The 22690-nt window shown below is 43.5% G+C and overlaps 1 protein-coding gene across 1 annotated transcript in view; it reads right to left on the bottom strand.

Moving 5' to 3' along the window:
* ACTN2 (actinin alpha 2) overlaps positions 1–21174 on the bottom strand; it is a 75511-nt gene extending 54337 nt beyond the window's left edge. Inside the window, 1 exon segment of the mRNA XM_025402614.1 lies at positions 20828–21174. Within this exon segment, the coding sequence (XP_025258399.1) occupies positions 20828–20953 (126 nt within the window). The 5' untranslated portion in view covers positions 20954–21174.
* Between the last annotated feature and the right edge of the window lie 1516 nt (positions 21175–22690).

The raw sequence follows: 22690 nt of genomic DNA, 5'->3' as shown, positions 1-22690 counted from the left end.
ACCCTGACAATTCTTCATCTTTTCCAGATTCATCACAAGTATTCATACTCCTGCTGGAGAACAAAGAGCATCATTAACATTTCTTCATTTCCTCTGGTTAGAAAGTGTTCAGAACATCCGTTTTTACCTATAGGGGGCAAAAATATTGCCCATGTAATTGAAATAAACTTATTATTAAGGGACATTTAAAATATTGGGTGACATTTGAATCACGATTTGGTTCATAATACACCAGGTCCAAAGAGCCTTAAAATTAACTCTTGTAAAAAGGCAAAATCCGTTTCTTTCCACTGCAAAAGGAAGACCCACAGCTGGTTTCCCAAGCTGTTACATGTCTGTATGCATACATATTACTAATCAAAAAACTCAACACAAGGTAGTCCCTAATCCTGCCTTATTCACCTCTGCCATCACTCAGAAAACCCAGCACCCAGCAGGTGCACCTGCATTCGCGCACACAGAGCTTGTACCTGTTAAAGTTTCAATACTTCCAAGTTTAAACTGTGATGATCTCAGTTATAAATAAAGTGGAACTTCAACAGTATGAAAAGGCTGCTTTTATTAGGTTGGTGCAAAAGTAATTGCAGTTTTTACCATCAAAAGTAGTGAGTAAAATAATAGCTTGAGTTCCAGGTACACTGATATAGACACTGACACACACCCAAAGACAAGGTAAGAGAAAGACAGAGGGGCAGCCTTTTGTTCTGTTGATTCTCCCCGACAAACTCTGCCTGTATGCATGATTCAGAGTCTCTTTCTACCCAATGCCGTTGTATATCTAATGATCTCAAATTAAAGGGTAGGAAAGCTCACAAACAACTCCAGCATTTTCCAAGGCACCGTGACCACCACCATTTGAACATTCTAAGAAATGCTGGTGAAAGTGACACACAGAGAAGCAGGAATCTTTGTTTTGTGCTCTGGACAGTGCCTAGAACACAGTGGCATTCAATAAGTATTGGTTGAATAAGATCTCATTTGTCAGATTTTCTGGAATCAATCAAAGAGGATAAAAGTCAATTTTTTTTTTTAATAAAAAGAAACCTGAGAAGCTAAAAATGTGTATCTGCTCAAGTTCCAGGTTTTTAACATTTGTTATTATCATGTCGAACTTAACTACAGAATCCTTAAATGTTAAGAAAGATTCTAAAATCTTGCCAAGAAAAAAAAGAAAAAGAAAATACCTTGCAAAAATAACAGGCAACCTCACAGCTGAGGGTATCTAAAAATAGAACCAGGCTAATGGATGACACTTTAAGTAGAGAGGTTAAAGATGGTTCTCCCAGCACTTGAAAAGACTGTCTTATCCAGCTCTGGTTTTAATCAAATTCTGCACCGCAAATTTCAGGCTTCCACCGCCAGGCTCACAAGACTGATTTCCATTTAGTCCATGGGCTGTTCAAAACACAGAAAGAAAGGCACTAAGCTCTGAGACTGTGTAACAGGTAACACTCTTTTCAGGGTTTTCGACAAAGCCAAACTAGCCCCGACTAATACTGGTTTGAGGAATGACCTCTCCAATGTATGGAATCACCCCTGTAACTTCCAGAAAGAATGGAAACTACGGAATTTGGAAAGGTGAAATCCCTGCTTTATACAGGGAAAAATCTATGCTCCAATGGGAAACTTGTGCATTGTCCATAAGCAGCCCTTCTAGGCTTTTCTACAAATCTATAGGTCACAGATAACTGACAGCAATGCAAAATAATTGTCTACAGACGTTCAAATAAATCAGAGGAGCACTCCTCCTCCTCCCACAGAAAATAGAGCCCCTCCATGTACACATTCATTTCATTCCCGCTCCACAAATGTGTCTTATTCTTTGGATGCTCTTTTGGACTGGCTGTAATGGCTTACCAGTTTTCTCATTAATGAGTTAAAGAACATCTTTAAATATTCATCTTTATATCTGTATGAGAGTCATGACTCTACTTTTATTTGAGAATTGTATTTTAATACCTTTTGGGTCTTTCTTCTAAGAAGAGTCCAACATTCCAATAAGCTAAAAATATTCATTTTTCTGATATAAATTTTATTGGTTTCTGTGATATATACATATATTTATACACACGGGTGTATATATATGGTGTGTGTGTATATATATGGTGTATATTATATATATATATACACCATAAAAAATATATATATATGTTTTGTCTATTGTTCCTGGCTCATAACTCTCATAGTTACAGTCTTTGCTGTCATGCTAGCGTGGCTCCGGCCTCAGGAGCAGGCTTTCCCTGGAGGGACTCCAATTTTCCCTTGCCTTTCTGGCTTGGAGCCCGTAAAGAAATGATCTGACCTACCTTATCTAACTGTAGGTCATAAGACCCTCATTTCAGAAGGAGTCCTGCCACAAACCTGAGAGAAAGGAAGGCTGCACAGAGAGGCTAAGAAGAGTCTAAACAGACAGGCTTTGCTGGGTTTTCCCACTCAGCCTATTAGTATTAGATCACAGCCTTTTTGTCCAGTCACATTCCTCCATGGTTGTCCAAGCTTCAATTATGCCTATCCAATGAGGTCTCCTTCAAAAGCCCAAGAGGATGGAGTTTGGAGAGCTTCCAGGTAACTGAACAGATAGAGGTTCCTGGAGGGTGACCTGCTGGGGAGGGCATAAAAGCTCTGCACCCCTTCCCCCATACCTCACCCTATGCTTCTCCTCATCAGTATCCTTTTAAATCTCCTTTATCATAAGCCAGTAAATATAAGTACCTGTTTCCTTGAGTTCTGTGAGCTGCTCTAGCAAACTGATCACACCCAAAGAGGCATGACAACCCCAATTTTAAGTTGATTGGTCATTATTCTAGAGGCTTGGACTTGAGATGGTATCTGAAGGGGGGCAGCCTTGTGGGACTGAGCCCTCAACCTGTGGGATCTGATGCTATCACCAAACCGACAGCGTCAGAATCAAATACACTGGAGGACACCCAGCTGGTGAACGGATTGCCTGCTTGGTGCACAGGGTCGTGGAAAGCGGGAGAAGACCACACACATTTGGTCACAGAATTCTTCTGGGTTGACTGTTGTGGTGTGAGAAGAGAAAAAACAGTTGAGTTTTTTCCACACTCAACTTCCAGGAAGACAAAGAGTGATTAATACACAAGAATGATGCACAGAACTGAAGTCCCTCATATGCTGATCTCAAATTACAGTATGCTTCCCTTGGCCTGTGAAACTAACGACTGTCTTAAGTTGAAGCTTATACGTTCCCTTTCCACATCAAATTCTACATTTAAAACTCCGTATATGTCCTCATGTTCCCTCTTATCCTGATCACCATAAATAATACTAAATTTGGGTTGAATTATTTAGCATTTTTTCTATTTCATAAAGATCTTACATTTATCAAGAAGCTAAAGTATTTCCATCTGTTAATTTCCTTCCTGCTTAAGAAAATTTCCTACATTTGATTACCATTTGCAGGAGTCCTTAATACTCAGTCTCCTAATTCTGATTTTTCAGCTGCAATTACTTATCTCTACTTCTCTTTAATCCTCAAATCAGAGTGAAGCAACCTAACAAGGTCACCAAACATTTGGAGCTGTGGATTCCCGAAGCTAGTCTGCAATTCAATCTAGCTCTACGTTAATTCCAAGGGGTCTTTTAAAATTCTTGAAACAAGATTTTAATTATTAAAAAAAAAAAAAAAGAGCATCCTCTCTCCTAAATGAGGGTTAGCAAATGATCCTGATGAAACCCTCCCCCCATCTTTTAACTGTTAAATTCAAGAGTTAAGACTAGAAATATGAAGATTCTTCCCAAACTATTTTAGGGCTGGAAGCATATGTTAAACTAACCAAATCAAATTATCTTTAGAATCAAAGTCTAAGTTATGTTTGCTCTAAAAGGCAAAAAAAAAAAAAAAAAACTAGTAGGCCCAAAGGACCACATGAAAGCTATTGGTGCCTGGTCATCTGAGCTTCAAGATTTTCTAAGCCAGGAGCCTGACTTAGCCACTAGCTCAATGTTGTGTGGGGTCACACCTGCCTCCCCCAGGCTGGCACAAACTACGTGGAGAATTCCTTTGAGGACTTTCTGGTAAGTAACCATATTAAGGTTCCCAACAAACAGCCTTACATCTGATTGATCCTGAGCTATGCTTCTCAAAATAACTTGTTCCCTTGGAGCCTGGGTAATTACGTGCAAGATGTGGCTCTGTGACAGGGCAGACCCAACTGTTGCTCAGTTTTAGGCAGCAGCAGCAGCATTTATTGTACTTTTCTCATTCTCTTCTTAAGGATGAATTCAAGCCAAAAGAAAAGCACACTGATGATTCTGCCCTCAACCCATCCGGCAACTGGGGAAGCAGCTTGTACTACACAGACAGCAAAATAAATATTCTTTAATTTAAGTTCACCATACTGCTACTATTTTCAGGGACCCAAATAAATGGCTGCCTACACACAGAGATGCAAGCATTCATTTAGAATGAAACAGCTCTCTGTAATACACCCTATTCTCTGCATCGCTGTCCCAGACCAGAGAACAATTCTAAGTAAGGAACAGCCCACAGTCAGGTACATCTATAGCTTTCCCCTACATATGGGGAAAACTCTGATTAACATAAGCAACAAAAACAGAGAAGCTGGGCATTTCCAACGTTCCTGCCAACTCCACACCGGAGGGAACCAAGCTGGGATTTCCTCCACCAAGAGTTCCTCCCCAGGGCTCCTGCTGACTGGCATTCAGGAAAATGGGTAATAAAGACTGGACATCCGGAACCATTTCAGACCATAGCACATTAAAGTATAAAATACATAAACAGATGCTTCTAGACTACAGCATAAAGTGAGCTAGTAGGCACTTGGCAAAATGCACACACTTGTTTTCTCCAGGTTGTGACTTTTTTAATATTTAAAAATTTCTAATTTAAAAATGTAGTATTTCCTAAATATGCTACAATAAACAGGTATTTCTTACGCGATTATTTAAATACATATCTTTAAACAACAGTTTAGGAGAGCATAAACATTCATTAGCCTAGATTTGTAAGTTATTTTCTTTGCCTTTCCCTAGTTGTCTGTAATGATGCTGGCTAGCTTTACTTTACTAATCCTCCACATTCCTAACAGAGGGGGACGAAAACTACGTAACTGGATCCAATCCAGCAATCCGAGAGTTCTGATGTTAATTGCTCAATGAAGTGCTACTTCAAGACTTTTTTACAGCTTCACATTCAAATCCCTATTTTGACATCACATTTTAAAATCCTACTGGAAAGGGTACACACTGCCCAATCCTAGGACTGCAGAACAGAAATCCTTTAAAGTCCTTAATATCCAGTTACCCCGAGAGCAGTTACAGCAATAGAACTCACCGTCACACATCAGGCATTTCTGACACGATTTTTCCTGCTTCCCTACCAAGTCCTTAAAGGCCTCTCAGGGTGACAGCCCTACCTGTGTCTCACTATAGAAATGAGGGAACAAGTTCTATTCAACATGATTTGTCACACAGTAAATACATTTGTCACCATTGCATGGCTAGATTTTCAAGTGCGTAAACACGGAAATAAATTCTTATAATTTTCAGAAAAGACATACTGTCAGAAGAACAAATCCACAGACAGGACTTTAGTAACTGGTTCAGATCTTTAAATAAGGTTTAGCTCTTAGTTTTGCAGATGTGTAAAATAAAAGTCATTAATGCCTGGCCCATATTAATATCAAATTGTCTAAAGTGTAAGTATATATGATATTTATAAAACCATATACATAGCATATGTATATACAAAATACAAAACCAAAAGTGTAACAGCAACCCCCGTTTCAGAGGGCAACCTGGCCCGCAGAAGGACTCAGCCGGGCTGGTTGCCCCACAGCCCTCCAGTCACAGGGCTCACTCTCACGGTGTTCTACAAAGCTTGGTCTTCTATAAGATTTATGAATTAAAAGATTCAGAATTACTAGATTATGTATGAGATATATATACATATATCTCAAAGTATTAAAAATCTCACTTCACCAATGTTTACATTTCTAAAGTTCCAGAAATAGGCCAGCACTTTCAGAAAAGGCATTACTACCTGATGTATAAATTACTTGGGGGAAAAAAAAAAATCACTCGGGTGTCAACATGATTTTAACCTTCCATGAGGCTGCCTGTGTATATCCTCAGAACAGGGTGACCCAAGTTTGTAGTCTAAACTGGGCCACTTCTGAGAGGCAAAGGAGGTGCTATTTATAATTCCTCTGGGACAAAAGCCACAAACTGGGATTGTCCTGGACAAACCTGGAGGTAGGGTCACCCTACCTCTGAAATTACTCCAACCACCATGGTCTGTTCATTTCATAAGCAACAAAGGTCCTGAGAGATGAAGTGACTCGCCCAAGGTCACTGGCTACCGTGCTGCTCCTCAGACCATCTCTCATCTTTCAGGGTTAAAATGAAATCCCTCCAGCACTTTTCTGGGGCTACCCAGAACATTCCCAGGTATGTGGGAATTCACATCTCTAACAGGGCAGGGGCCTACTGTGTCTAAATAAATTCCCCGGAAGCAATCTTGGTAAGACGGCCCCTAAAAATAACCTTTGCCAGTCTTGGCAAGATGGCCCCTAAAAATAACCTTTCCCAAAGAACCTTTGCAATGTCTGTTCTGCTCCTTCCTCTGGCTGTACTCCGGGGGAGGTGGAGGAAATGCAGATGCAGAAGTATCAAATTCAGCATCCTCAGACATTGTTCCCACCTCCTGTCTCAAAGTCAGGCTTATCACTCGAAGCAGTAACAGCAATGGTCAGTGGAGTGAAGAGAGGACTCGTCTCAATAAACCTGATGGGGATGAGGGTCAGTTTATAAGATCAGGTGCAGTACGAGGAGAGGGGCATGCCTCACACACAGTAAATACCCTACCAGTACTGACTTCACACCTGGGCACTGTGGAGAGCCACCCACATATACAGGCCTCCCCATCTTCCGCTGAGTCTGAAATTCACTGGAATTAGACAACAGGGTTATTGTCTCAGAAAAGTCGCCTTTAAAAATATCAGTGACAATTAGCCGGGTGTGGTGGTGCACGCCTGTAATCCCAGTGACTCGGGAGGCTGAGGCAGGAGAATGGCTTGAATCCGGGAGGCGGAAGTTGCAGTGAGCCAAGATGGTGCCACTGCGCTTCAGTCTGGGCTATAGAGAGAGACTCCGTCTCAAAAATAAAATAACTAAAATAATAAAATAAAAATATCAGTGATCCCTAGAAAGGCAGGTCTTGGGAATCTTTCATTTTTAGGCATAGACAATGATGACAGTTAAGTGCATGAAAAACCACAAGGAGAATGTGGAGTCTGCGGGTGGTGTGCAGGTGGAGCAGGCCTAGGTGGCCAGAGGCAGCGGCAGGAAGTAGGGGGCCTCGGGAAAGAGGATTTTGAAACATGGTAAAGCAACAAGCAGGTACTCATCAGCCTACTTCACAGTTTTACTTCATGCCAGTTTCTTTCATAGTAAAGTATTTATTAACCATTCAAACTTACTTTCCTTTTAGTCATCACCTATTCATGAAGCTTGGTTTTTCCTTGGCCTGTTGGATACAGAGAGATTCATTATATTCTCTCTGCTTTGGGGTGTGTTTAAAATTTCCCATAATAAAACATTAAATAAATAAACAGGATTTTTAAAAATGTAAAGTGAGTTCTCAGTACTGCCGTTTCAAAACGTGCTAGGCTCAGTCCCTGTGGAGCTCTGATCTGAGAGGGCATTCCTGTAGATAAAGACACGGCACCCACAGGAGGATAACTCTAATCTATGCTCCTACCTCTGAAAGTCTCATTTTCTAGTTCCAAAAGGGAGTTGACTCAGTATCTCAGTCATCCTGAACTCTGGCTTCTTTTGGAAGTGCGTCAGACATACCAGCATTCACTCTGATAATGTGCCCTTCACGGCATGGCCCCTAAAACTCTTGAGAGGTTTAGCTGATTCTCCTGTGGCCCCTTCTCTCCTATTTTGGTATTTCTGTTGGACAATGCAACTCCTAAAGATTGACTTGGGGAAAATCTTGGAATGACAATATGGACCATGCCTCTAAATTCCGTTTTCTCACTGTTATCAGACAGTCCCAGTTGTACCAGTTTAGAAATTTAAAAAATCACACACACACATGCCCGTCCACAAAGACAGGAGGTTTGTAAGTGGAAAATCAGAAATACTGAATCCCAGGCTTCTGCTCTGGGTTGGTTACAAATCCGAGCAGAAAGCAACAAAAACAGATAAAGTTTAGTGATAAAAATCAAGACCCTTACAGTTAAGCAGCCTGGATCTGAAATCCAGCTCTACCACTTGCAGACCAAAAATATGCAATAAAATAATTAGTATCTCCATATTTATAAAATTTCAATTATAAGAGAGAACTATTTCTACATAAATTAGACAAAATTCTGTGTGCATTTTCCAGCTACCACTTCCCCACCCTCAGCCACTGCTGGGCAACTCACTTAACTTGCTTAGCTAAAATAATGAAGATAATATTCACCTTTCAAGATCGTTGTGAAGATCCAGTAAAATCACATATAAGGTTAAAACAGTGCCTAGAATTTCTCAATAATAGCTGTTTCTCTGTCTTATTCAGCAAATCATTTGGGATACTAGGAATAATATGTGAAAATCTCTCATTTTTTAATTCACTGGTAAAAATCCGTATATTATCACTTTTACTGTCTGATTGCAGTATTTTTTGGTTTTAGTGTTAGACTGAAAAAAATTACAACATCCTCTGCTCCAAATTCTAACATGAAAGACCAAAGTATGCAATGAAATAATCAGCCACTTCATATTACATAAAATTACAATAACAGAATAGAAATATTACAGTCTATAAAACACAAAACACATGTGATCACCTGAATACCTGCCTCCCCTCAAAAATGTGTTTGTTTCAAAACAGAAAAATATCACCCTCTATGCATAATCTCTAAGTAGATTACAGTTTTCTATACGTCTTTTACTATTTTCATGACTGTTCTTCTCTGATACCCAAAACACCTATAACATGTTTTAAAACCTTAAAACAAAACATCTAAATGAGAACAATAATTCATTTTCTTAATTCTATAAATGATACAACTGAAAAAGGAAGTCCCATCTTGGAGTTAAATTCTACATTATGTTATTTTTTTTTTCAGGCATCTTACAAATGTTCAATAAAGCCTTCTTTAGCAAAGCCTATCACTGACCATTCTGAGTGCAGAAGAATTTTATGTCACAGACTTGAGCACACCACCATAAGTACGTTCATACAGTTTTTTGCTTCCTTTGAAAATATAACTTGTCTGGGCCGGGTGTGGCGGCTCACGCCTGTAATCCCAGCACTTTGGAAGGCCACGGTGGGTGGATCACCTGAGGTCAGGAGCTCAAGACCAGCCTGACCAACATGGTGAAACCCCGTCTCTACTAAAAAAAAAAAACAAAAACAAAAACAAAAATCAGCCGGGCATGGCATCCCAGCTACTCGGAAAGCTGAGGCAGGAGAATCGCTTGAACCTGGGAGGTGAAGGTTGCACTGAGCCAAGATCACGCCATTGCACTCCAGCCTCGGTGACAGAGCAAGACTCTGTCTCAAAAAAAAAAAAAAAAAAGAACGAACTCGTTTCACGAGCTAAAAGATACTGCATTCCGCAGCACCAAAGCGCTGGTTTCTGTTCCAGTAACTAAACAAACTTAAATGCCAGATTCAGGGCTGACTGGCAAAGTTCCAATAGAATACCAAGGTGAGATTTCTCCAGAAAGAAAATCAAAGACATCTTGACAGCTGAAGTGGTTCCAAGTTGTCTAATACACAATGTTTTCATCCAGAAAAGCAAGACTTCCACGTTCAGTTCCCATCACCACTTCCTCTAGGAGTCCTCTATTCTTAGCTCACCTTAGTGCCATTCGGGTAGATCCCCTTCCACTTACCCCCTCAGAGTTACACCCATTGCTGTATGTAGATAACTTCCACACCTAAATCTCCAGCCTTTTCTCCTTTTATTGATTGGATATCAAGCCCTCAATCCAAATTCCCCATTTCTTTTTTCTCAAGACAGGGGTCTTGCTCTGTTGCCCAGGCTGGAGTACAATGATGTAATCCATGGCTCACTGCAGCCTCAACCCCCCCAGCTCAAGCCATCCTCCTGCTTCAGCCTCCTGAGTAGCTGGGCATACAGGCACACACCAACACACCTGGCTGATTTTGTATTTTTGTAGAGACAGGGTTTCACCAGGTTGCTGTACCTGGCTTCAAATCCCACATTTTTAACTTCTACACAACTCAAGAGCCCCTTTACTTTTACAAATGAACATCAAAGACATTGGAGATAAGGCTAGAAATGATTAGAATTCAGTTTTACAGCCTGGCTATTTTGTGGTATTGGTCAAGGGCTTCAAATATAGTGGGACAACAATGGCCGGGCACGGTGGCTCATGCCTGTAATCCCAGCACTTTGGGAGGCCGAGGCAGGCAGATCACAAGGTCAAGATCGAGACCATCCTGGCCAACACGGTGAAACCCCGTCTCTACTAAAAATACAAAAATCAGCTGGGCATGGTGGTGTACGCCTGTAGTCCCAGCTACTCGGGAGGCTGAGGCAGGAGAATCGCTTGAACCCAGGAGGCAGAGGTCACAATGAGCTGAGATCGTACCACTGCACTCCAGCCTGGCGACAGAGCAAGACTCCATCTTAAAAAAAAAAAAAAAAAAAAAAAAAAATTAGTGGGACAATAGCAGTCAAGTTGTTAGAGTTGAAACAAAGAGACTGTAATTTTTGGAGGTAAAATGGTCAGCATCAAGTATTTCATATGGTTCTATCTCACATATAAATTATCTTAAAATCCTCATAAACAGCAATGAGATTACCTACCTTCTAAAAGTAATTGTCATCTTCACATCTTGTTTGACTATAACAAAATAAAGACTCTACATGACTTTAGAAGATAGGATTTCTTGATTTGTCTTTGCAATCTCAATTATAACTACCTGTGCAAAACGCAATCATAGCTTCATATTAAATACTGCTCCCATTCCTCCAAAACCACCTCTTTTTTTTTTTTTTTTTTGAGACAGTCTTGCTCTGTCACTCAAGCTGGAGCGCGGTGGCATGATCTCATTGCACTCCAGCTGTTAGTGCAGCTCACTCACTCCAGTTCCAGTGAGTCTCCTGCCTCAGCCTCCCGAGTAGCTGGGATTACAGGCACACACCACCACACCCTGCTAATTCTTGTATTTTCAGTAGAGATGAGGTTTTACACGTTGATCAGGCTGGTCTCGAATTCCTGACCTCAGGTGATCCGCCTGCCTCGGCCTCCCAAAGCGCTGGGATTACAGGCTTAAGCCACTGCGCCCGGCCCCAAAACAATCTCATATTCACTTATTTGTACATTTGGTTTTCATAGTCACTAATAAAATATAGGTCTTTTCTAAGATAGCATGCCTTTTTATGAGAGGGTTGTAATAGATACTAATAAGAATCTATTTTCAGTGTATAGTAATTTCTAAAGACTATGACCAACCCATTTACCCCCTAGCAAAAACAAATAAGACAGATCAAAGTTATGCCAACTTCTTGGACTAGAACTTGGCATGTATGAAGACTGCATATGCCAGTTCTTTCCCAGGACCACAGAATCACTTGCAATCTTGTCTCCATTTTCCAATTCCACCACTGTGAAACACACTGCACCTTCAAAAAAAATTTCCCCCATGTTTTCTATACAAAAACAAATTTAAATTTATACTTCTCTGAATCATAAATGAACTTGGAATTTTCTTTATTAAGTGGGTAAAGGTTTTCAATCTGGGGGGAAAAAAAACTCATTTCAAGTCAAATTCAGATTACCAGAACTTTTTCTCATAAGTATGGTGACAAATTTTATTATGATATACATAAATCTGTATAATTATTTTTTCAATTCCAAAAGCTCTAAATTCCAATTATTTACGTTTTTTCTTTTCTTTTCTTTCTTTTTTTTTTTTTAGACATAGCCCCATCTCTTAACTTTTTTTTTTTTTTTTGAGACAGTCTCACTCTGTCTCCCAGGCTGGGGTGCAGTGGCATGATATTGGCTCACTGCAGCCTCCGCCTCCCGGATTCAAGCGATTCTCATGCCTCAGCCACCCAAGTACCTGGGATTACGGGTGAGCATCACCACACCCAGCCAATTTTTTTTTTTTTTTTTTTTTTGTATTTTTAGTATAGACTGGGTTTTGCCGTGTTGGCCAGGCTGGTCTCAAACTCCTGGCCTCATGTGATCCACCTGCCTCAGCCTCCCAAAGGGCTGGGATTACAGGCATGAGACACTGTGCCCAGCCTGAATATTTTTTAATGAAAAGCTTATTCCTCACTCTGTCACCCAGAGCTGAGTGCAGTGGTGCCATGATAGTTCACTGCAGCCTCCAACTTCTGAGCTCAAGCGATCCTCTCACTTCAGCCTCCCAAGCAGCTAGAACTACAAGCATACACCACCACACTCGCTAATTTTTAAATTTTTTATAGAGACAAGGTCTTTCTATGTTGCCCAGGCCAGTCTTTAACTCCTAGCCTCAAGAGACAGCCTTGCCTCAGCTTCCCAAAGTGCTGGGAATACAGACATGAGCCACCACGCCGGGCCTCGACAGCTCAGACTTACAACAAAAATCAAGTCAGGGAACTCTTTTTGGAGACTTGAGAAAATACTTCAAGAGAACATTTTTTAAAAGCATTAAATGAGTATGAGTTGGGAGTTAACATATTTAGAGCTCAAAAAATCATAAAGACTGTCAAAAAGCTTTTAATTGTTAAAATGAAAGATTTCAAATTAAAAAAGTAATTGTACTAAACGTTTTTCAGAAATGATTCGTAATTTCTTCATTCAATAAATGTCAATGTGGGCCGGGCGTAGTGGCTCACACCTGTAATCCCAGCACTTTGTGAGGTCAAGGCGGGCGGATCACTTGAGGTCTGGAGTTCGAGACCAGTGTGGCCAACATGGTGAAACCCCGTCTCTAATGAAAGTACAAAAAATTAGCCAGGCGCGGTGGCATATGCTTGTAACCCCAGCTACTCGGGAGGCTGAGAAAGGAGAATCGCTTGAACCCAGAAGGCAGAGGTTGCAGTGAGCCAAGATCATGCCATTTCACTCCAGCCTAAGAAACAGAGCAAAAGACTTTGTCTCAAAAAAAAAAAAAAAAAAAAAAAAAAAAAAANACTAAAAATATAAAAAATTAGCCGGGCGTGGTGGCACATGCCTGTAATCCCAGCTACTCAGGAGGCTGAGGCAAGAGAATCACTTGAAACCAGTAGGCGGAGATTGCGGTGAGCCGAGATTGTGCCATTGCACTCCAGCCTGGGCAACAAGAGTGAAATCCCGTCTCAAAAAAAGAAGAAAAAAAGAAAAAAAAAAAATCGAAGTGCAGACTCTGTGTGAGCCCATTGAGGCACAGGGACCTACAGAGAAGAGCTACTGCTCACAGCCCTTGTTGGGGAGACAAAGAGAACATCACGTGACCCCTGCTCTAGCACGCAGGCCTTCTAGCGAAGCAGCTGCAGAAGGAGGTACTACCAAGATAGGTGGAGAAGGGAGGGTCTCTGGAAGAGACAAGGACTCAAGTCAGACACTGTGACAAGCAATCAGGGATATGAGATCTTGAAAAACCCGCAGCAGGGATGCTGGGGTGGTGAACGAACAGACGACAGGGCTAGTTCAGGTCTGGCCTCACAAACCACCGTAAGAGGCTTGAACTCTCTCCTGAAGGCAACAAAGAACCATAGAGACACCTGAATCTGGAAAATATCACAACCAGGCTTGTGTCTCATTAAGATCATTCTTGGCAGCGTCTTGGAGAAAAGCCAGCAGACGAGCATGACCCTTGGAAGGGTGACAAAAAGGGAGGCCACCACCCTCATCTCCACAGGGAAGGCAGAAAGCCTGAAGGCCTTGGAGCACACAGGGAAAGGAAGAGGCAGGGTCCAGAGGACTCCATGGGAGGTGGTGACCCCACGTCTGTGGTGTGGGAGAGAAGGAGGCGGCAAGCGTAACACCCAGGTTTCTGGCTTGGGCACCTGGGAGAAAGACATTTCCATTCACCATGAAGGAGAACCAAGCAGGAGGGTTTTGAAACACCTTTGGCTTTGAAAACACCTTCCTTACACCAGCCTGGCTGAAGCGGATGCCCCTCCTCTGTGCTTCTCACAGACCACTCCTGTCTCTTGAACCAGGCTGTAAGCTCCTTAAGGGCCATGGTGGTGTCATCAACTCTCTCTGCTGGTCCCTAGAAGGACCACAAAAATGTTTGCCAAATGAATGAAAGAATGAACAATCATGCTTGCGTTCCATTCATATTTTGCTCCTCACTAGGGTTGCAGGTAAAAACACCTTCTAGTTTTCAAACTAGAAAGCTGTGGAGATGGGAAGTGGTGTGTGTGCGTGTGTGTGTGTGCGTGTGTTCAGATATGTTTGTACCAAAAATTGTCCTCAGTCTTCTTCAGAAAGGCCAAATTCTTGCACTTAAGATTTTCCTTCCTTTGAAATGTGTCTAGCATAGTAGTTTGCAAGCTTCTCCCCCAATCTTTGCTTTCTGTTCTTTCTGGAAGACTTAGTGCCGTTCCCAGGGAAACGGCGGTAGGATGCTGACTGTCCTCCAACGCGTTCCGTGTGAACTCCTCTGCTCAGCATGGTAGCGCCCTCACCCACTCCAGAACTGCGCCTTTTCTGTAGGTGTCTCCCAGCTGCAGTAACCGACTGCGGTGCTTTCTGACAGTTTTCCGAGGCTGCGTTAATTAAGTTTCCCCGCTAAGAGTTATATTCCCCCTCCTACACTCCTGGAAAATCTTATGGGCTTAAGTTTCTTACCTGGTGAATGTGGCTGAAGGCCTAGGGCAACCCCAGGACACATCACGGTGTCCCAAATAGGATGTAAAGGCAAAGAGTGTTTTTTGTGCCTCAGAACTCCTGCACCTGTGATTCTCCGTAGCAAACCACATGTATATTTATTACAGTCCCTCTGGGTACAGAGGTTTCTTAGAGCCCACACAAGACTCTGCCTTTAACCTCTTCCTTGACACTTCTGCCCATTAAGAACTTCCTCTGGCTCTCAAAGACTATCTACAACTCCACCTCTCCCTCCCAGCAATGGCCACATGTACACCGGACTTGCCACCTCAGCACGGTGGCTCCTTTCCCTGCATGGAATAATGACACATCCTGTAAATACTTAACTTCTTATCCAGACGCAATCTCCCAGTGGATAAACAGACTCTCCTCATTAGTTTGGCTGTTACTTGTCAATACCACTGTCTTGACATTAAAATCCAGGCGCTCTAATGGTGAGGATCATATCTACTTAATTGGATTTATACCACAGCCTACTGTGGAACAACATGTGGTTATTTAATACTTCGTATAATCCCTCCTGATCACTCTCAAATTGATGCCTTCCTCACCATTGCTTCTAACAGCCCCCTTGTTCTAATTCCCACCACTTTATCTGTATGGTCCCATAACAGGCTTTTGCCTGGGTCCTCCAGCCTCAGGTCCTTGTCCACTCAGATTTATCCTGCTAACAACACTAGTTCTGTAAGCATGGGTCTCCCCAGCTCAAAAGACCTCCGGAGCTCTGCATGGTTTGGAGAATAAAGTCTGCACTCACCTTAGCATCCCAGGCCCTCTATAACCTGGCCCTTTTTCATGGATCCAACTTTCTAAGTTTGAATATGCATCTTTAGCGTCAGGTATTATCTCCTTATCACACGTACACAAACACAGACATATCCAATACAGAGCTAAGCCACAGACATATCCAATACACAGACACATCCAATACAGAGCTAGGCTCTGGGAGACCTGAGTCCTGGTCTGGTCACCTTGGTTACTTTCTCCTTCTATACTCTTACCTTTGAACTTCTCCCATCTCTTGATGAGAGGGTGAGTGCAGGGATGCCAGGGTGCTTTGATAGTGCCAAAGGTAAACACTTACTGTATTACACTTATTATTTTCTATTTTTTGAGATGGGGACTTGCTCTGTTGCCCAGGCTGGAGTGCAGTGGCACCATCACAGCTCACTGCAACCTCAAACTCCTGGGCTCAAATGATCCTCTGGCCTCACCCTCCCAAGTAGGTAGGATTACAGCTGTGCACCACCACACCTGGCTAAATTTTTTATCTTTTTGCAGAGACGGGGTCTTGCTGTGTTGCCCAGGCTGGTCTCAAACTCCTGGGCTCAAGCAATCTTCCTATCTTGGCCTCTCAAAGTGCTGGGATTACAGGCATGAGCCACTGCACCCGGCTAACTTTTATTCTTGCACTTATTATTAAACAATTTCTTGTTTAATATGCACTTATTATTAAATAATTTCTTATGTTCCAAGTGTTCCAGGGTATAAATCTTATCTTTAAAAGTACACCAGGCTGGGTGCAGTGGCTCACGCCTGTAATCCCAGCACTTTGGGAGGCCGAGGCGGGCAGATCACAAGGTCAGGATATTGAGACCATCCTGGCTAACACAGTGAAACCCCGTCTCTACTAAAAATAAAAAAAATTAGCCAGGCATGGTGGTACACACCTGTAATCCCAGCTACCCAGCGCCTGTAATCCCAGCTACTATAAGGCTGAGGCAGGAGAACTGCTTGAACCCGGGAGGAGGAGATTGCAGTGAGCTGAGATCGCACCACTGCACTCCAGCCTGTGCAACACAGAGCAAGACTCTGTCTCAAAACAAAACAAAACAAAACAAAAAAAGTACACCAGAGGAGGGGGGAATGGGAAGCTAGTTTTTAATGGGTACAGAGTTTGAGCGTGGGATGATGGAAAAGTTCTGGAGGCATACAGTGGTGATGGTTGCACAATAATGTGAATAGACGTAAAGCCACTGAATTGTACACTTACGATTAAAATAGTAAATTTTCTGTTATGTGTACTTCCCCACAATTTTCAAAGTATATCAAGGTCACCAAGGGCCAAATCTCATGCTCCATTATCCCTCACAAGTCTAAGCACAGTGCTGATTAACAAATATTCGGTGCACAAGGATAATAATACCTGAATATTTACAGATCGCTTTACAATGTATAAAGCCCCTTCACCATAAAATAGTTTAACTGTTTGATCCAGACAAAAAACCCTGTGAATTAAGAAAGACAGGTATTTATCTTCATTTTCTAGGTGAAGAAATTGAGACTTGAAACATTTAGTGATTCAACTGTAGTCGGGTACCAGGCAGAGCTTCGACTCATCTGGGTCTCACAAATCTGAGAAATGTCACAAGCTTTTTGTTGATCGTTGGAACAAACAATTAGTGCCTTTTCTCCTAGGAAAAATTCATGCAAGAGTATGTGTCATTAGGCAGGAAGAGCCTTCACCTTGTGCTCTAAATCAGCAGCTGCTGCCCACAGAACAAGGGCAGGGGCAACTCGAAGGCTCCCAGGCTCCCTATTTAATCCGGACCCCGTGGGCGGCTGCCTCTGCACACGCATCCTGCCAGGCTGCCTGACCCGACATGGTAACACGTTCGCCTAAATGCCAGACTGACAGGAGGTGCTCCAAGGTGAATCCAGCCATCTCAACTGTGAAGAGTGCAGAAGAATCTGAATTTCTTTAGGGACTATTAAAAACAATCAGAACACTTAGAAAAGTTTATCGATTATCAAGCCGTGTACCGATTACGGACATAAGGATCTTTTACGTATCGAAACATATTTCGTTTCCTTAAAAGGTCTGCTGTAGCCTCCCAGTACAGTTAAGGACAGCGCCCTGAGCTTGTGAAGATAGCAAACATATTCAGCATTGCTGCTCTGACAAGTCACCTCCCAAATAGGCTTCAGTTGAGGTACAAGCTCAATGTGTTCCTTGGTTCCAGGAGACGTTTACTTCTAGACGCCAACACTCTGAAAGTTTCAACAGTCCACTGAAGAGGTCCCAATTTACTTAGAAATTGATATCCCTAAACTGTGTTCTATATGGTAAAACATTCTCACTCCAAGAGTGTGCCTCAGCATTTCAGTGTCTTAAAATATTGTATCTGGGGCTGAGCATGGTGGCTCATATCCTTAGTATCAGCGCTTTAGGAGGCCAAGGTGGGAGAATGGCCAGGAGTTCAAGACCTGCCTGGGCAACACAGTGAGACCCTGTCTCTACAAAAAAGTTTTTAAAATTAAAAAATTAGCCATGTGTGGTGGTGCATGCCTCAACATCATGGAGGTCACTTGACCCCAAGAGGTCGAGGCTGCAGTGAGCTATTATTATGCCACTGCACTCCAGCCTGGGCAACAGAGCAAAATCCCAACTCTAAACATTATATATTATATATACAATATATGTGTGTGTGTGTATATATATATCATATCTGTAAGACTGCAGGCAATTTTCTTCTACCCATGAGTTGTATGAAGCAAAATACTTCTTTATAGAAATAAATACTCCTAACCCTATTTACATACTCTTGTGTGTAACACACTCTTCCTAACACACTCTTGAAAGAGAAGGTAGACACGTTGAAACACCTATTCGCACTCATGCTAATCCCACTATCTTCTGGATTCCCTTCTCTTATAAAACACATCACACTTTATAAAGTCCTTCTACAGCAAGGCTTTCATTCCACACCACAGAGCAAGGATTACCATAGCCCATGAGACTCTCTGAATTGTAGATATAATTAGGCATCACATCCATTATGACACCACGGACGTCATCATGTGCTACCAGCATCTGTTGACAGATCTCATACCCAGCATATCACCGAAATGGCAAGTGTGGAGAAGGTAGCCCACAATAGAAACAATGGCATTTTAGCCTCGTCCGGTTCCAGCAGTTTGTCTCATAGGACATAAATAGAGGCCACTGCTCTGGCTGCACTGAGCTCACAGTTCCATATTATTTTACTGACTTGAGCAGGGTCTATACCAAAAGTAGAAATAGAGGATCGAGAGTAGAAATAGAGAATCTTCTAGATCTGTCCTAATGTAGTTTTTACTCCCCCCATGCATGTGCAACATTCAAACTATCTTAAGAAAAAAAAAATTATCATGTTAAACTTTTTAACATTATTTTGGACTGGGATCTGGAAGTATGTCATTTTTACTTCAACTTTACTTAAGTAAATTTACTTGAAGTAAATCAACTTTACTTCAAGTGCTATGCAATTATAATAATACAGTCAACATGGGAATCCCAAACCTAAAATAATTAAAAGCCATATATCAAAAAAATACTGCAAATATATTAAAAGATTAAATATGGTCGAAGGGATGTCAATGTGGCCTCCAGAAACTGTCATTACTTCTATCCTGCTATTGTACTGTACTTAAAAAAAAAAAAAAAAAAAAGGCAACAGAAAGCATTGTGATTAGACGATCACTTTCAAAAATGATGGGCGGACTACCTGTCCAATTCCTTAGCTATTTTACAGTTCCTCATAAGAAAGCAATTTTTTAAAACAAGACCGGGAGTTAGGGAGTTACGTTTTTTTAATCCACGAAAAGTGCAGTAATCAAAATTTGGGGAAATTATTTTAAAAAAACACTCACTGCCAAAAATTAAGGTCACTTTTTAACTTCGTGCTGATGGATGACGCATCAGCTGGTCCAGATGACACATTAGGAATCCTCAAGCTATGTGCTTCCTTCACAATCAGTACTTTAAACAGCGGTAGACGGCTTGAAGTTTTGTTGTTTCTATTTATTACTCCCATTTTCTAAAAAAGGTAGGGATGGTAAAAGCCTTAAGAAACTCGGGGAGAGACTGAAATGTAGCTAAATTAGAGCTTTCAAATAATAATAGTAAATGGTATTTTAGGAGAGAGGGTAGACAAGAGACATCCTGATATAAAAATAGTGCTTGGTTATTTGATAATTATCTCTCCTTCCAGCTAACGCTGTTTGCTGCGAGAGGAGTTTGGGATGTGTGTTCACCATCACACTCCTATTCACCAAATACTATTGCACAATCAACTACAGAGCCAATTATACAGAGATTCCCATACACGCTATGGTCACCACAGGCTATCCACTTAAAGCAGGCCCTTAGAAGGGAAATCTATCTTGCCCCACGCCCAGAAAAATAGGGGGAAAAAAGCTCAGAGCGTTTGGCTTTTACCATAACCCTCTTATCTTAAGGTTGGGTTAGCAGGTCTCTGTTGTCATGCCTGACCCAAGCAGGCTCCCTGCCTAGTCAAGTAAGAGGCGGGATTAAGCCTCCTGGTGAGCATTCCCTATTTATTCCAGCCAAGAGGATCAAGAGGAAACCTTGAAATAGTGGAATGTTCCACTGGGCCCCCAGAGAGCGCCAATCAAAACGGGGAGGGAGCTTTCAGAAGCTGGCTGACTCCTTCGTCCCTGTGTGCTTACCTCAATGAACTATAAATAGAGTGTGAAATAATTGTGACTATCGGTAAATGTCTAGTGTTCACACAACATCCCTCTCCAAGGAACCCAAAAGATTGAATAAATGACTTTCCATGACTCTAGAGGCTGCCCGGTGGAAACTGCAATGAAGCTGATGTTCTTTTGCTTCTTTCAATGGGGAAGAGAGAGGCTAGGGTAAAAGGACATAAACGGGCCAGGAGAGTAACTCGGTCACAGACTCAAGGGGTCAGGAGCAGACCAGAGACCCCTTCAGATCCTGGTCTAACGCGGGCTGGTGTGAGGAACAGAACCACATCTGTGGCTCCGATGCTGCTAACACACGCGCGCGCACTCACACGACGCCCAGTGTCCTGCCTGTCCCCGGACGTGTCCTCTTTTCTAAGGGGCCCCCGGGGCTGCGAGGGCACAGGACAGCACAGCACCTCCACAAAGCGCCCTCTCGCCAGTCGCCAGGCCACGCGGCCACGCGCACGGGAGCCCCGCGGGGGACCCGGCCCCACCACGCGCGCGCGGCCCGCGGGGCCCTGCTGACCTTCCTCTGCTGCTTCTCCCAGGCCGGGTCCAGGAGCAGGTCGCGGTCCCACTCCTCCTCCTGGATCATGTACTCATCCTCGTCGTACACGTAGTTGTACTGCACGCCGGGCTCTATCTGGTTCATGGCGCTCGGTTGGCCGGGGCTGCGGCGGGGCGCGAGGAGCTCGGACGCACGGGCTGACGGGCAAATGGACCCACGGAGGTGGCGGGTGGCGGGCGGGGGGCGGCGGGCGCGGGGTGACCTTCGCGCGACTCCTCTCGGGGCTGCACGCCTGGGCGCTGGGTCTCGGGCGAAGCACCAGCTCCGGCTGCGAGCAGCTGCCGCGCGGCTTAATAGCCGCGCCGCCCGTCACGTGGCCGCCCGGCCGCGCCCCCGCCGCCGCCGCCCCCAGCCCCACCCATAGAGGCGCAGCCAGCCCCGCCCCGAGCACGTGCGGGCTGACGGGGCGCCGGGCCCCTCCACGGTTTCCCCTGCAGCCGCCGCCCTGACGCCGCCTGCACGCCTTCCGCCGAGGCCTCCGGGAACGCGTGGGGTGCGGCCGGGCCCGAGCAGAACCACGCCTGCCACCCACGCTCTGAGAGCGGCTGGTTCGCTGCGCGGGGTCCGTCGGTGTCCCGGGTGGGTGATCGCGGGCCAGGGGAGGGCCACCCGAGAGGCTGGGTCCCTGACCACCCCAGCACAGCCAGATTTTCCAAATATTCGGAATTCGCGTTTTCCATATATTCCCACATATTCATTGGAGATCTCTCTTCTCTCTCTCATCTGTCTCTCGTGCCTGTCTCTCCGCTCATCTGTCCCTCTTTCCCGTGTCTCTCTCTCGTCTCTCTCTCTCTCGTGTCTCTCTCTCATCTCTGTCCCTCTTTCTCCCGTGTCTCTCTCATATATCTCTCTCATCTCTGTCTCGCTTTCCCGTGTCTCTCTCTCTCACGTGTCTCTCTCTCCTCTCATCTCTGTCTCTTGTGTCTCACTGTCTCTCGTCTGTCTCTTGTGTGTCTCTCTCTCCTCTCATCTCTGTCTCTTGTGTCTCACTGTCTCTCGTCTGTCTCTTGTGTGTCTCTCTCTCCTCTCCTCTGTCTCTCTCTCTCTCTCTCTCTCGTCTGTCTCTCTCTCGTGTCTCTCTTTCTCTCGCTCATCTGTATCTGTCTCCTGTGTCTCTCATACCTCTCTCATCTCTGTCTCTCTCCCCCCACCCCGCCCCGTTTCTCTTCCTCTGGCTCTCTCACACATATACATACATACAGCCCCCCATGGAGTAAAGTTTCAAAGCTACAGAATCCCCTCTTCCTTCTCTCCTCCCCACCCTCACCTGGGGAAATCGAGGCACAGGATTTGGATCCATCTATTAAAATGTCAGGAACCAAACCAAAGGCAGGAAGTGTCAGCTCTCACCTGCTGGGCATAAATTTAAGAGAGCTGACAATGAAGGGCAAGGGGCCAGCTTCGTGTTGTATTTCCATGTCGCCCTGTGGGTTGCACTTAACGCCTTTTCATCCCACTAGTGCTGGCTAGCTGTTCCCTATCAGTTATGCCGCCAGAGGAAGCAAAATGAGGACCCTTGGGATCAGTAGGCTGAAAATTTTTAATCAAAAATGTATTGAGCAACTACTGTAAACCAGAGGTTGCCTTAGGCACCAAATGAGCTGATAGGATGCCTACCTCTAATTCAGTTTATATCTCAACTGAATAAACGTTGCCCACAGATGCTACAGAATTTTTTGTGATTCAGGGCTACTAATTTGTGGGCATGTTTCAAGTTTAGTTTGTCTGGATTTATCATTGTTCCTTAGAATTTTGATATCACTCTCCGTTACTGTTTGGGGCTTTATGCAGAAAGACTAACAATCAGCAAATAGATTGCAT

Source organism: Theropithecus gelada, chromosome 1, assembly GCF_003255815.1.
Source record: "Theropithecus gelada isolate Dixy chromosome 1, Tgel_1.0, whole genome shotgun sequence".
Lineage (NCBI taxonomy): Eukaryota > Metazoa > Chordata > Mammalia > Primates > Cercopithecidae > Theropithecus > Theropithecus gelada.
Note: the sequence above shows the minus strand (reverse complement) of the source record. Positions and strands in the feature narration are given on the sequence as shown.